Genomic DNA, 15906 nt, shown 5'->3' with positions numbered 1-15906 from the left:
CCCCACCGTCTTCCGTGTTTTTCTCTGGCTCTCCTGTCTCAACAGGGAACCTGAGAATGCAGCCGGTGATTCAGCCAGCTGACCATAGAGCTGATCAGAGACAAGAGTGGCTCCAAACATCTCTATGGCCTAAGAAACCGGAAGCTACGAGCATTTTATGACTTAGATTTCGCCGGATGTAAATAGCGCCATTGGGAAATTGGGGAAGCATTTTATCACACCGATCTTGGTGTGGTCAGATGCTTTGAGGGCAGAGGAGAGATCTAGGGTCTAATAGACCCCAATTTTTTCAAAAAAGAGTACCTGTCACTACCTATTGCTATCATAGGGGATATTTACATTCCCCGAGATAACAATAAAAATGATTTTAAAAAAAAAAAAAATGAAAGGAACAGTTTAAAAATAAGATAAAAAAGCAAAAAAATAATAAAGAAAAAAAAAAAAAAAAAAAAAGCACCCCTGTCGCCCCCTGCTCTTGCGCTAAGGCGAACGCAAGCGGCGGTCTGTCGTCAAATGTAAACAGCAATTGCACCATGCATGTGAGGTATCGCCGCGAAGGTCAGATCGAGGGCAGTAATTTTTGCAGTAGACCTCCTCTGTAGATCTAAAGTGGTAACCTGTAAAGGCTTTTAAAGGCTTTTAAAAATGTATTTATTTTGTTGCCACTGCACATTTGTGCGCAATTGTAAAGCATGTCATGTTTGGTATCCATGTACTCGGTCTAAGATCATCTTTTTTATTTCATCAAACATTTGGGCAATATAGTGTGTTTTAGTGCATTAAAATTTAAAAAAGTGTGTTTTTTCCCCAAAAAATGCGTTTGAAAAATCGCTGCGCAAATACTGTGTGAAAAAAAAAAATGAAACACCCACCATTTTAATCTGTAGGGCATTTGCTTTAAAAAAATATATAATGTTTGGGGGTTCAAAGTAATTTTCTTGCAAAAAAAAAAAACTTTTTCATGTAAAAAATAAGTGTCAGAAAGGGCTTTGTCTTCAAGTGGTTAGAAGAGTGGGTGATGTGTGACATAAGCTTCTAAATGTTGTGCATAAAATGCCAGGACAGTTCAAAACCCCCCCAAATGACCCCATTTTGGAAAGTAGACACCCCAAGCTATTTGCTGAGAGGCATGTCGAGTCCATGGAATATTTTATATTGCGACACAAGTTGCGGGAAAGAGACAAATTTTTTTTTTTTTTTTTTTTTTTTTGCACAAAGTTGTCACTAAATGATATATTGCTCAAACATGCCATGGGAATATGTGAAATTACACCCCAAAATACATTCTGCTGCTTCTCCTGAGTACGGGGATACCATATGTGTGAGACTTTTTGGGAGCCTAGCCGTGTACGGGACCCCGAAAACCAAGCACCGCCTTCAGGCTTTCTAAGGGGCGTGAATTTTTGATTTCACTCTTCACTGCCTATCACAGTTTCGGAGGCCATGGAATGCCCAGGTGGCACAAAACCCCCCCAAATGACCCCATTTTGGAAAGTAGACACCCCAAGCTATTTGCTGAGAGGTATAGTGAGTATTTTGCAGACCTCACTTTTTGTCACAAAGTTTTGAAATTTGAAAAAAGAAAAAAAAAAAAAGTTTTTTCTTGTCTTTCTTCATTTTCAAAAACAAATGAGAGCTGCAAAATACTCACCATGCCTCTCAGCAAATAGCTTGGGGTGTCTACTTTCCAAAATGGGGTCATTTGGGGGGGTTTTGTGCCACCTGGGCATTCCATGGCCTCCGAAACGGTGTTAGGCAGTGAAGAGTAAAATCAAAAATTCACGCCCTTAAAAACGCTGAAGGCGGTGATTGGTTTTCGGGGCCCCGTACGCGGCTAGGCTCCCAAAAAGTCCCACACATGTGGTATCTCTATACTCAGGAGAAGCAGCTAAATGTATTTTGGGGTGCAATTCCACATAGGCCCATGGCCTGTGTGAGCAATATATCATTTAGTGACAACTTTGTGCAAAAAAAAAAAAAAAAAAAAAAAAAAAAAGTGTCACTTTCCCGCAACTTGTGTCAAAATATAAAATATTCCATGGACTCAATATGCCTCTCAGCAAATAGCTTGGGGTGTCTACTTTCCAAAATGGGGTCATTTGGGGGGGGGGGTTGTGCCACCTGGGCATTCCATGGCCTCCGAAACTGTGATAGGCAGTGAAGAGTGAAATCAAAAAGTTACACCCTTAGAAATCCTGAAGGCGGTGATTGGTTTTCGGGGTCCCATACGCGGCTAGGCTCCCAAAAAGTCCCACACATGTGGTATCCCCGTACTCAGGAGAAGTAGCTGAATATATTTTGGGGTGCAATTCCACATAGGCCCATGGCCTGTGTGAGCAATATATCATTTAGTGACAACTTTTTGTAAATATTTTTTTTTTTTTTTTTTTTTGTCATTATTCAATCACTTGGGACAAAAAAAATAAATATTCAATGGGTTCAACATGCCTATCAGCAATTTCCTTGGGGTGTCTACTTTCCAAAATGGGGTCATTTGGGGGGGTTTTGTACTGCCCTGCCATTTTAGCACCTCAAGAAATGACATAGGCAGTCATAAACTAAAAGCTGTGTAAATTCCAGAAAATGTACCCTAGTTTGTAGACGCTATAACTTTTGCGCAAACCAATAAATATACGCTTATTGACATTTTTTTTACCAAAGACATGTGGCCGAATACATTTTGGCCTAAATGTATGACTAAAATTGAGTTTATTGGATTTTTTTTATAACAAAAAGTAGAAAATATCATTTTTTTTCAAAATTTTCGGTCTTTTTCCGTTTATAGCGCAAAAAATAAAAACTGCAGAAGTGATCAAATACCATCAAAAGAAAGCTCTATTTGTGGGAAGAAAAGGACGCAAATTTCGTTTGGGTACAGCATTGCATAACCGCGCAATTAGCAGTTAAAGCGACGCAGTGCCAAATTGGAAAAAGACCTCTGGTCCTTAGGCAGCATAATGGTCCGGGGCTCAAGTGGTTAAGACATGCATTATTTTTTTAATTCCCACCCCCACTCCTTTCTTCAGCAGCTCTGCAATGATTGGCTGTTCCACACCTCAGCATGATTTGGCATGCTAAATTCATGTGGCTACTTTCCTGTCTTTTCACTGGATGTTAGAGATCATAGCAGAAGTTCAGTGTAATTAATACACAGGAGAAATGCATATTGACAAGGGGAGTGTAGAGGTGGGCGGGGAGTCTACTGACATCACGACTCCACCCACCGAGCTCCAGACAACAGACCCACCCACAGAATCTGCAGTTTTTCGGGTCTCATAACAGACAGAGGGGAGACATTTGACAGGTAAAGATACATGCAGGAGGCATGTATATCCTTATAGATAACCCCTATGGCAGTAGTTTAGAAAGGATGACATTGGGTTTACATCCACTTTAAGGAAACAGTGGTAAAACTTCACACAAGGTGGTACCTCACCTCAAACAAATTACACAAGTTCTTTCCAAATGTCTCAGAGGTTTGCTTTAGAGGTTGCCCTGACAGAGGTACGTTACTCCACATATTTTGGAGTTGCCCTATCCTTAAACCTGTTTGGCAGCAGGCGGCCTCTTTGGTAGCTCAAATGACAAGGATTGCCTTTTACCTTGCCGATGTGCCTCCTCATTGCTCCACTGCTAGAGGTTTCAGCGCCTACCCACATACACTTTTCAGTGCCATTTTGTGGGCTATAGCACTAAACTGGCACTCGCCTACAGTTCCTTGGTCTCAGGTGCTACGTAGAGTGGAGGCTATTAAACGAATGGACCTCATTCAATACACAATATTTGACACTATGCATATCTTTGATCAGAAGTGGGGGAACTGGGCATCTTATGGTAATTTCTTGGGAGACTGACTACATTATTAGATTCTCTACTTGGTGACAAAGGTTATAAAACCTTTTAGGTTTGATTAGTCATGACTGTTTCTTTTTTTGTGTAGTGTTTTAGTTATATAGGATGCATCACTTATATTCATTTTCACATGGTTTGATATATAGTATGCATAGACTCTTAAATGAAAATTATTGGCCAGAAGGTCCATGTGCACCATTTAGAATGTAATGAACACTTGTATCACATACTCTGTCCTTAATGTCTACATCCTTGTTACAGGCTATGTAATGCTTTTTTATATGTTCTTCCAATAAAAAGCATTTGTATTAAAAAAAAATATGGCATTCATTAGCAGCCACTTTCACATGCCTTATGGGTATATGTATATCACGTGGATACATCACCTAAGAAATGATTCCCTACTACAGTTGGTTTAAAGAATACCATAAACCATGGGTCTTCAAACTATGGCCCTCCAGCTGTTCAGGAACTACAATTCCCATCATGCCTAGCCATGTCTGTGAATGTCAGAGTTTTACAATGCCTCATGGGATATGTAGTTCCGCAACAGCTGGAGGGCCGTAGTTTGAGGATCCCTGCCATAAACTATAAAAAATCCACATAAAAAAGATAAACCCGCTAATGATTTACCATACAGGAAAATAAAAATAAAGTACCAGGTTCTGCTTTTTCCTCTTTTCCAGTGTTTGATGTACATTCTTCTATATTAGCAGTTGTACTACAGATTTCAACACCAGGGTCTGAAGCATTGTCCGCATCAGCACAGCCGTCTGTAAGGTGGCAAGGTGGCGGCATTACATTCTCAGACTTTTTATCTTGCATATTACTAGAGGATGGCTTGCTGTCTGGTGTTTTCTGCTGCTGCAACTTAAGCAAGGGGTGACCGTAGACAATATACCAGAGATAGATGTGAGTTATTTTCAAGCGTGGCATTTTTGGAAGATAGCCAAGAGTGCGGCCAAGTCCAGGAACTGTGGGGGAAAAAAAATCCAGTATATTATACATTTAATATATGAGCCTAAAATGCATGTTCACCTATGTAATCCTTTAAATCTTTTCTAGCAAAACCATGGTCACTGAGTTTTTATTTTTTTTTTGTGGACTAGGGGAAGGTTAGAATCCCTGCAATATTTTTAGTGCTGTGCCCCCGTTGAAAGCAAGGGAAATTCTCTCTAATGCTAGGTACACACATTGCATGCGTGAGAAGGTTTATAAATCACAAGTGTTCCCACGCCCGCAGGCAAACACAACAAAAACATGTTTCTTTTTAGCAGATGTGTGGGGATGACATCAATTCTTAATGGCACCCTTGTGCATTGGAAAATGTGGCACATTTTCCTGTTCACAGAAACACAAGGTGCCAAAGTACCATGTGGTTTCCATGTGGCTGGGATTTTAGAAAAGAGAGAGAAGCTTGTCCGTTTTCATCCGATCCGATAGATGAAAAATAGGGTTTCCATTTTCTGCATTTAGCGGATTGGATGTCAATGGACATGTCATTGATGACATCCATCGCGCCATAGGAGGTACATGGAGCGGCTGTTCATGTTCACCTGAAAAATTGACAGGCGGACCTGAACGGTTCGTATGTGTGAAAGGTGCCCAAAAGAGATGAACCGAACACCCCTATGTTCAGTTCGCAGCAGAACATGCGAACAGGCAAAAAATTTGTTTGAGCGCGCAAACACCGTTAAAGTCTATGGGACACAAACATGAAAAATCAAAAGTGCTAAATTTAAAGGCTTATATGCAAGTTATTGTCTTAAAAAGTGTTTGGGGACCTGAGTCATGCCCCAGGGGACATGTATCAATGCAAAAAATACTTTAAAAACTGACGTTTTTTCGGGAGCAGTGATTTTAATGCTTAAAGTGAAATAATAAAAGTGTAATATTCCTTTAAATTTCGTACCTGGGGTAGGGCTGGGAAAAAAATCGATTTAAATCTTGAATCGAGTTGAGAGGTCAAATCGATTCAAAATTTAAGCAAATCGATTTTTTTAGATTTTTTTTTTTCACCGCGCCGGTCCGGAGGCGCTGCGGGCATGAGTTTTTAGGCGAGGCCGCGGCTTCGGCCTAGTCCGCGGCTACGGCCGGACGGCGCGGACTAGGCCGAAGCCGCGGCCTCGCCTAAAAGCTCATGCCCGCAGCGCCTCGGGACCGGCGTGATTTCCAAAAAAAAAAAAAAAAAAAAAAAAAAAAAACTCGATTCGAATCGTGAATCGAGTTTTTTTTAAGAGAATCGAAGATTTTTTTTTTTTTAAGAAAATCTCCCAGCCCTAACCTGGGGGTGTCTATAGTATGCCTGTAAAGTGGCGCATGTTTCCAGAGTTTAGAACAGTCCGAGAGCAAAATGACATTTCTAAAAGAAAAAATTCAAGTTAGACTTACCGGTAACTTGTTTTCCTTGAGTCTTTCAGGACAGCACTTGAGAGAGTGACTCCTCCCCTTGCCAACAGGAAACACCTCTTCCACCAAACTTTAAAAGGAGGCTCCTTTCCACACATTGTCAGTAGTAGTAGAGAACCTCCGGCCCCAAACGAACACATAATCGAGATATGATTAGTCACAGTATATATATATAAAAAAACAATAGGGCGGGATGCTGCTGTCCTGAAAGACTCAAGGAAAACAAGTTACCGGTAAGTCTAACTTGAATTTTCCCTTATCGTCTTTCAGGACAGCACTTGAGAGGATAATAGAGACTGACCCCCCTAGGGAGGGACCACAGCCTGCAGAACCTTTCTGCCAAAAGCCTGATCACCTGCTGATAGGAGATCCAGTCTGTAATGACGGACAAACGTTAAGTAGCTTGACCACGTAGCCGCCTTACAAATCTGATCTGGGGTGGCACCAGCTCTTTCTGCCCATGTAGTGGCCTGGGCTCTTGTTGAATGAGCCCTAATTCCCAGCGGGGAAGATAAACCCATTTGAGAATAGGCTACAGAAATAGCTGTCTTAAGCCATCTAGCCAATGATGCTTTTGATGCTTGTTGGCCTTTCTTGTTTCCAGAAAAAAGAACAAATAATGAATCTGAAACTCTAAACCCTCCTGTTACTTCCAAATACTGTAATAGGATACGTCTTACGTCTAAATTGTGAAACTGCTCTTCCTTTGCACCCGAAGGGTTAGCAGAAAAGGTTGGTAGAGTAATCTCCTGAGACCTGTTACTAAAGCTTGCCACTTTTGGTAAAAACCCCGGATCTACTTTAAGGACAACTCTATCAGGAAAAACTGACAAAAAAGGCTCTTTTACCGATAGGGCGTGCAGTTCACTAATCCTTCTTGCTGAAGTAATTGCGACCAGAAAAATAGTCTTCAAAGTTAAATTCTTTAGGGATATGGCCTGTAAAGGCTCAAATGGTTCTTTTGCCAGAGCCTGCAGAACCATCGAGAGATCCCAATTTGGGAAATGCTTCACCGGTACCGGTCTCGACCTGGAAAGTGCTTTGAAAAATCTCATGATCAGAGTTTCTGAAGATAAGGATCTCTCCAGATAAACTCCCAAGGCAGCCACCTGCACCTTAAGAGTGCTGACCGCCAGATTCTTGTCTGCACCTTTTTGCAAAAATTCCAGCACTGAAACTAGGTCTTTAACCCCCCTATGTTCTGAATAACAGAAAGAAACATAGACTTTCCATACTTTGGCGTAAATATCCCTGGTTACCTTTTTCCTACTGGAAAGCAACGTAGCAGTTAAACGTTCTGAAAAGCCTTTGCTTCTCATTAATTGCTCCTCAGATACCAGGCAGTGAGCTTTAACCTGCCTACCTCTGGATGAAGCACTGGCCCCTGAATCAACAGATCCTGACTGAGCGGGAGATGCCAACATGGTTTGATTGCCAACTGCAGAATCGTGGAAAACCAAGCTCTCTTTGGCCAATATGGAGTAATCAAAATGATTGATACTCTCTCTTTCAGTATTTTCCTCAACACTAGAGGGATTAATCGGAATGGAGGAAAAGCATACCCTAGGTGAAAATCCCACGGATGTGCCAGAGCATCTATCCCCTGAGAGTAAATGTCTCTCTGAAGGGAAAAAAAATTCGGGAGCTGCGTGTTTTGTTTTGAAGCAAACAGATCTACCTGCGGAAGGCCCCAAACACTGGTGATTAATGCAAACACCTTCCTGTTCAGACTCCACTCTGATTCCTGAACTTTTTGTCGGCTCAGATAATCCGCTACTTCGTTCAATGTGCCTTTTAGATGGACTGCGGATAGAGATAGTAAGTGGTTCTCCGCCCACTCCAGAATCTCTACTGACAGTAAGTGAAGGGCCCTGCTTCTTGTGCCTCCCTGTTTGTTCAGGTAGGCTATGGCCGTGCCATTGTCCGACAAAATCTGGACATGGCAACCTATGAGGTTTTGAGAGAAGAAAGCTAATGCTAGGGCAACTGCCTTCAGCTCTCTCCAATTTGAGGATCTTTGGGCCTCGAACTGGGACCATGTTCCCTGTGCTAAGGCCTGACCCATGTGGGCCCCCCATCCCTGCAAACTGGCGTCTGTTGTGACCACTTTCCCGGTCGGAAAAGACCAAAGAAGACCTCTTTGCAGTACCACCTGACTTTTCCACCACCAAAGTGAACGTTTGACTCTGGTGGGAATCTTTACTTTTGTATCGAAACTCTCCGTCCTGTGGTTCCATGTCCTTAGAAGGAACCTCTGGAGAGTCCTGAAATGCAGCCTTGCCCATTAGATGGCTGGCATTGAAGAGGTTAATGTCCCCAGAGCCGACATAACCTTTCGGACTGAAATCAGTTGATTTGTTTGCAGTGCCGTTATTACCCTTTGGACCTTGATCTTTTTCTCTTCTGGGAGAAAAATCTTTTGCTCCACTGAATCTATCAAATAACCCAGAAACAGTACTTGCTGAGCTGGGATGAAATTTGATTTTTGAACATTTACTATCCACCCTAGTGACTCCAAATGACTGCGGGATCTGTTCAAATCCTCCTGCAACTTTTCCCTGGATGGGGCAAAAAAGAGGAGGTCGTCCAGATATGGAATTACCGCAATCCCCTGGAGTCGAAGAGGGGCGAGAGCTTCCGCCATTATCTTCGTAAAAATACGAGGAGCTGACGACAGGCCGAAGGGAAGGGCCCTGAACTGAAGATGTATAATCTCCTTGCCCATATTCACCGCAAACCTCAGGAACTTCTGGGACTGAGGTGCTACAGGAATATGAAGATAAGCATCCCTCAGATCGATTGATGCCATAAAACAATCTTTTGTCAGAATGTTTCTGACCGTGAAAATTGAGTCCATACAAAACTTTTTGTATAGGACTGACTTGTTCAGGGGTTTTAGGTTGAGGATAAGACGGAAGTTTCCGGATGGTTTTCTATCAGAAAGATGTGTGAATAGAAACCCTGACCCTGTTGGGGATACTGGTATCACTACCCTCTGGTGCCTCAGATCCTTTAAAAGGTTCTTCATGGCCAGAGCCTTTGTTAGATCCCTTGGTAGGTTTGTTACAAAGAATCTTTCTGGCGGGCGATCCGAAAACTCTACCCTGTAACCTTGGGACAGCATGTCCAAAATATATAGACTTTCTGTCATGCTGGCCCAAAGGGGAAGGAAACTTTGAAGCCTTCCCCCCACTGGTACGCACAAGTCATTGTGCTTTACCGGAGGCTGCAGGAGGATGGAAAAGGACATTTCTTTTGCCTTTACCCTTCTGCGATGCCCAATTTTTTCTTTTCTCCTGGGGTTTGGTTTGTTCTTGAGCCCTTTGGGAACGAAAAAAACGTTTAACTGGCTGCTTTTTCTTTTTGATGGGAAAAGACTTCTTTTTATCAGCAGTTCTATCTAGAACCGCATCTAAATCAGGTCCAAAAAGCAAGTCACCCAGGAACGGTATCCCACACAGCTTGTTTTTGGATGCCGCGTCCCCCGGCCAAGTTTTCAACCACAGAGCCCCTCTGGCTGCGTTGGCTAGGGCAGCAGATCTAGCTGTCATTTTAATTGATTCCGCTGAAGCATCAGATATAAATGCGACAGCGGCAGACAGAGTTGAAAATGAATCCAAAATTTCTTGTTTTGGTGAGTCTGCTGAGATATGGGCCTTAAGTTGCTCTAACCAGAACTCCATATTTCTGGATACCACTGTAGTTGCCATAGTAGGTTTAAGATTTCCCATGATGGATTGCCAAGCCCTCTTTAGTAGCTGGTCCATCCTTTTATCCATGGGATCTCTCAACACCCCCATGTCCTCAAATGCCAAATCTGTAGACCTCGAGACCTGGGAAAACGCGGCATCTAGTTTGGGGTTTTTGTTCCAAACCGCCGCTGGATCTTCATCAAAAGGGAAACGCCTTTTTAAGGCTTTGGGAAAGAAAGGCTCTCTCTCTGGCTCTGCCCACTCTTTCTTAATAGCTTCAGAAATAACAGAGTGTACTGGGAAATTGCGATTTTTGTGCTCGCTAAGCCCTGCATACATTTCATCATGCAGAGATAACTCCTTTCTTTCCTCCTCCAGACCCAGTGTGGTATAAATTGCTTTTAACAGGCCATCTACCTGTTCTAAAGACAATTTAAATCTTGAAGGTAAATTTTCTCCTTCCTCACCCTCATCAGAATCCTCAGATTGAGAGGGGGAATGTCCCTCTGGGGTAGGAGATGCCTCAGTCTCCATCGCCGGGACTATAAGTGAGCCTTGGGAGGACTGTGAGGTAGTAGGCTGACTCAGGGATGGGTTTGCTAGGGAAGAGCGAAATGATTGAATAGTCGCATCAAGTTCCTTTTTAACCGATGCAATCAAGTCGCTGCAAGCTGAAGAAGCTTCTTCTTTAACTAGCAAATCAATACAAGCTTGACATAACGTCTTCTTCCATCCTTCAGGTAGCTTGGATTTACATGAAGGACATTTTCTTTTTGCCACTGGATCAGAGCTCTTGGCCTGCCATGAGACAAAAGAAGAAACCATCCCAGTGAGACAACCTGTCCTATACCCAAGGATGCTCACCACAGGTGCACAGTAAGAGCTAACTGCTTTATGTGCCCAGACAGGCCCCTGCCACCGGGGGGGGGGGGGGAGATAGAGAGAGAGAGAGAGAGACCCCACAGTACAAGGAAGACAGTATACAACTGCACCTTACCCTGGGCCTTGCTGGTGCCTGTGCCTGTCCCACTCGCTGCCGCCATCGATTCCATCGAGGAGCGCTTGCTGTGTTTGTGTGGCTAAACGCCGGTTCCGGACTCCAATAGCGCCAGTGCACCGGACCAGAACCGCTAAATAAGCACCAGCCCCGTTCCTTCCCTTTCCCTCTGCGATTTCCGGCGGAAATGACGCCGCACGCCTGTTCCGTGGGCGCCGCCCCCTCCGGATGCCTCACTTCCGGCGGATGGAGCCCCGCTGCCATCCCCAAGATGGCGGTGGTGCAATAAGCAACAGGCGGTGGACCTGAGAAAAAAATATAGTAAACGGCCACCGCCTGTCTTGCCGCCGCCTAGGAGCGATGCCCACGACAGTCGGACTCACCCTGAGCCCATATGAAGAGGGAGAGGGAGCCCAGCCAGCAGCACTTCACCTCAGCTGTGGAATGGGAGGAACAGCTCTCATGAGGTAAAAAAGTGTTTGATGGAAATCCAGGAAACCTGAGCTCCCAGGACAGCACCTGAGAGCCCTGACCTCCCACGAAGTGTTCCCTCCTGAGGAAACACAAAAACTGACAATGTGTGGAAAGGAGCCTCCTTTTAAAGTTTGGTGGAAGAGGTGTTTCCTGTTGGCAAGGGGTGGAGTCACTCTCTCAAGTGCTGTCCTGAAAGACGATAAGGAAAAAGTAATTTAAAAGTACTCGCGGCTATAATGAATTGTTGGTCCCGGCAATACACATAAAAGTTCATTAATAAAAACGGCATGGGATTCCCTGAACCAAAATTAAAAAAAAAAAAAAAAAAAAAAAAGTGTGGGGGTCCCCCCCAAATTCCATACCAGGCCCTTAAAGTCTGGTACGGATATTAAGGGGAACCCCGCGCCGAAATTAAAAAAAAAAAAAAAAAAAAAAAAAATGGCGTGGGGGTACCCCTCAAAATCCATACCAGACCTGATTTTAAGGGGAACCCCACGCCAAAATTTGGAAAAAAATTGGCGTGGGGTCCCCCCAAAATCCATACCAGACCCTTATCCGAGCATGCAACCTGGCAGGCCACAGGAAAGGAGGCCACATGCCCTCAACATTGGGAGAGGGCTTTGGGGTAGCCCCCCAAAGCACCTTGTCCCTATGTTGATGGGGAGAAGGGCCTATCATCCCCACAACCCTTGCCCGGTGGTTGTGGGGGTCGGCGGGCGGGGGGCTTATCGGAATCTGGAAGCCCCCTTTAACAAGGGGACCCCCAGATCCCGGCCCCCCCGTGTGAAATGGTAACGGGGTACAAATGTACCCCTACCATTAAACAAAAAATGTGTGAAAATGGTTCCAGATTCCAATAAGCCCCCCCGCCCGCAGACCCCCACAACCACGGGGCAAGGGTTGTGGGGATGAGGCCCTTCTCCCCCATCGATTGTGGATGAGGAAAAATTACTCCTGCGCTTGTGAGGGTCTGATTTGGTTTTGAAAAGGGTAGTATTGTAAACTGTAGCACAGCTTGAAGAGATGGTATTGCTTGTCCCGCTGCCCAGAGAGTGACCCCGGGGTGGTCAGGTAAGGCTAAGTGGAGAGTGGTGGATGAAGGGCGCATGATCAAGCTTACATCAAAACATATAAAATTTATTTCGGAGGAAATAAAGAGCAAATAAAAGCAGTTGAATAATACCAATACTACGTATCATGCAAACAGGTGACAAAATATAAAAAACATGAAAAATTAAAAATGGGTTAGGAATATCATGAGCCCATGTTGAGGCAAGTATTTAGAGTTGGCTAACGCGTTTCGAGGATGACCTCTTCATCAGAGCCTATTTTAGAACCAGGGTGCAGTCTCTATATGCCAGTAGGCCAAAAGTATGTACATCATCTTGATGGCTAGTTGGAAAAAGCGGCCTGAAATGGAAGATGCGATTTTCTGTGTTCCATACCAGTCCACGTTCAAGCGTTCTATGTGATAGTAGATGGTGTGTAGGTTCTCCTTTAAGTTAGTAGATAAATGGTTATGGGGTGGCGTGAACCTGTCTCTCAGTCTCAGGTGAAGTCCTTCACCTGAGACTGAGTGACTGCTGCGGACACACACGGCTGCAGCATTCTCTCGTGAGACCTTCACCCTCCTCCATCCTCCATTTTTTGGACAGCACCCCACCAGGAGTTTACAAGTCAAAAGATCTCCCCTCCACCCAGCCAGAGACAGGTTCACGCCACCCCATAACCATTTATCTACTAACTTAAAGGAGAACCTACACACCATCTACTATCACATAGAACGCTTGAACGTGGACTGGTATGGAACACAGAAAATCGCATCTTCCATTTCAGGCCGCTTTTTCCAACTAGCCATCAAGATGATGTACATACTTTTGGCCTACTGGCATATAGAGACTGCACCCTGGTTCTAAAATAGGCTCTGATGAAGAGGTCATCCTCGAAACGCGTTAGCCAACTCTAAATACTTGCCTCAACATGGGCTCATGATATTCCTAACCCATTTTTAATTTTTCATGTTTTTTATATTTTGTCACCTGTTTGCATGATACGTAGTATTGGTATTATTCAACTGCTTTTATTTGCTCTTTATTTCCTCCGAAATAAATTTTATATGTTTTGATGTAAGCTTGATCACGCGCCCTTCATCCACCACTCTCCACTTAGCCTTCTCCCCCATCAACATGGGGACAAGGTGCTTTGGGGGGCTACCCCAAAGCACCCTCCCAATGTTGAGGGCATGTGGCCTGGTACGGTTCAGGAGGGGGGGCACTCTCTCGTCCCCCCTATTTTCCTGTGGCCTGCCAGGTTGCGTGCTTGGATAAGGGTCTGGTATGGATTTTTGGGGGGGACCCCACGCCATTGTTTTGTAAATTTTGGCGCGGGGTTCCCCTTAAAATCCATACTGGACCTGAAGGGTCTGGTATGGGTTTTGAGGGGGACCCCAACACCATTTTTTTTTATATTTTGGTTCGGGGTTCCCCTGTGGGGCAATCCCATGCTGTTTTTATCAGTAAACTTCTATGTGTATTGCCGGGACCAACAATTCATTATAGCCGTGAGTACTTTTAAATAACTTTTTCCTTTAGAAATGTAATTTTGCTCTCTGACTGTTCTAAACACGGGAAACATGCGCCACTTTACAGGCATACTATAGACACCCCCCAGGTACGAAATTTAAAGGAATATTACACTTTTATTGTTTCACTTTAAGCATTATTAAAATCACTGCTCCCGAAAAAAATGGCCGTTTTTAAAACTTTTTTTTTGCATTGATACATGTCCCCTGGGGCAGGACCCAGGTTCCCAAAAACTTTTATGACAATACCATGCATATAAGCCTTTAAAATTAGCACTTTTGATTTCTCCCATAGACTTTTAAAGGGTGTTCCACGGCTTTCGAATTTGCCTCGAACACCCTAAATTGTTCGCTATTCGGCGAACAGGTGAACACCCGATGTTCGAGTCGAACTTACGTTTGACTCGAACATCGGGCTCATCCCTAGTGCCTAAGTGTTAACCTTCCCAAGAAGCCAAGGATAGCAGTAAAGAACTGAAAAGGTTCTAACTTCTATGTTATCTTTACTCGATCCAAAACTGAAAAAAGTTTTGTCTAGACATTTAAAAAAGTGGCAGTTGCAAAGCTGTGAAAGAAGTATAACGATTGGGTGACTGTGATGTTCCATAAGGGCAAAACAGAGCTGTCATGTAATATTAGGCCTTATGCAAGCTGGACGTTTGGCCATCTCTCCTAGATGCCCAAAAAAAACCCCACTGCAAGTGCATCCAGGCGCAGTAGCATTTTGGCAGAAAAAAGTTTGGCGTGTTTAGTGCTTATAATTATTATTCTGCACAATGAACTGAATTAACAGACAAGCGCTTGATGTGTCTAAACGTGCCTACAAGCGTCAAGTGGTTTTTCTGCCAAAACACCTCTGCCAGGAGGAGCTTGGATACATGCTTGTTTGTACAAGCTGCTCACACATACAAGTTTGGAAGTCATTTGGAGAGGAATCCTATGCTTAATGCTTTTATAGTTTTGGTGTGCTGGAAGCACCTAAAATGTGTGAGTACCCTGATGTTATGTTTTCTAAATACATTTTTAAACTAGCGATAATGCACTATCCAGCCTCGTTCTTGTTTTAAAATTGAGGACAACTTCCCTGGATTTTCCTGTGGGATCCTGCTGAGCCAGGTTCACTTAGAGCCCAGTAGTGGTTCAACTGCTTATGCGGACCAAACTTAAGTGTGTGGTAACACTGTTGGAGGTGAGCCCGTCACCCTCTTCTGATCAGGATTATCATCACTAGAGTCACTTTTTGGACAGTAATATGTATAATACCCCAATTTGCACTTTTGTCTCTGTGGATTGACGAAAATTGGGAGAAAAAATAGGATTTTTTAAATCAGCTTACCTGTAAAATCCTTTTCTTTCGAAGGACATCACGGGACACAGAGCCTCAGTAATTACTGATGGGTTATATAGGGTATCACTGGTGATTGGACACTGGCACACCCTATCAGGAAGTTCAACCCCCTATATAATCCCTCCCCTTGCAGGGATACCTCAGTTTTGTAGCCAAGCAATATAGTGTATTAGAAGAGGGGCGGGACCTCTGTGTCCCGTGATGTCCTTCGAAAGAAAAGGATTTTACAGCTAAGCTGTTTTAAAAAATCCTATTTTCTTTCTTGAACATCATGGGACACAGAGCCTCAGTAATTACTGATGGGATGTCCCAGAGCAATGCTACCTGAGGGGGGGGACCACGACCAAGTAGGGTGCAATCAGACCTGAGGACCCTGTACCGCTGCCTGCAGCACACTACGCCCAAAGGCGATATCCTCATGCCTTCTCACATCCACCTGATAGAATCTGGTGAATGTATGAACTGAAGACCAGGTTGCGGCCTTGCAGATTTGAGCCATAGAGGCCCGGTGATGCACTGCCCAAGAAGCACCAATAGCCCTTGTGGCATGTGC

The 15906-nt window shown here is 44.0% G+C and overlaps 1 protein-coding gene across 1 annotated transcript in view; it reads right to left on the bottom strand.

Annotated features, from left to right (window-relative positions):
- GTF3C1 (general transcription factor IIIC subunit 1) overlaps positions 1–15906 on the bottom strand; it is a 395149-nt gene that overhangs the window by 219476 nt on the left and 159767 nt on the right. Inside the window, exon 15 of the mRNA XM_073633018.1 lies at positions 4512–4826. Coding sequence (XP_073489119.1) covers positions 4512–4826 — 315 coding nt within the window. The remainder of the gene's footprint in view (positions 1–4511; positions 4827–15906) is intronic.

The sequence above is a fragment of the Aquarana catesbeiana genome, linkage group LG06 (genome assembly GCF_042186555.1).
Source record: "Aquarana catesbeiana isolate 2022-GZ linkage group LG06, ASM4218655v1, whole genome shotgun sequence".
In the NCBI taxonomy this organism is placed as follows: Eukaryota; Metazoa; Chordata; class Amphibia; order Anura; family Ranidae; genus Aquarana; species Aquarana catesbeiana.
Note: the sequence above shows the minus strand (reverse complement) of the source record. Positions and strands in the feature narration are given on the sequence as shown.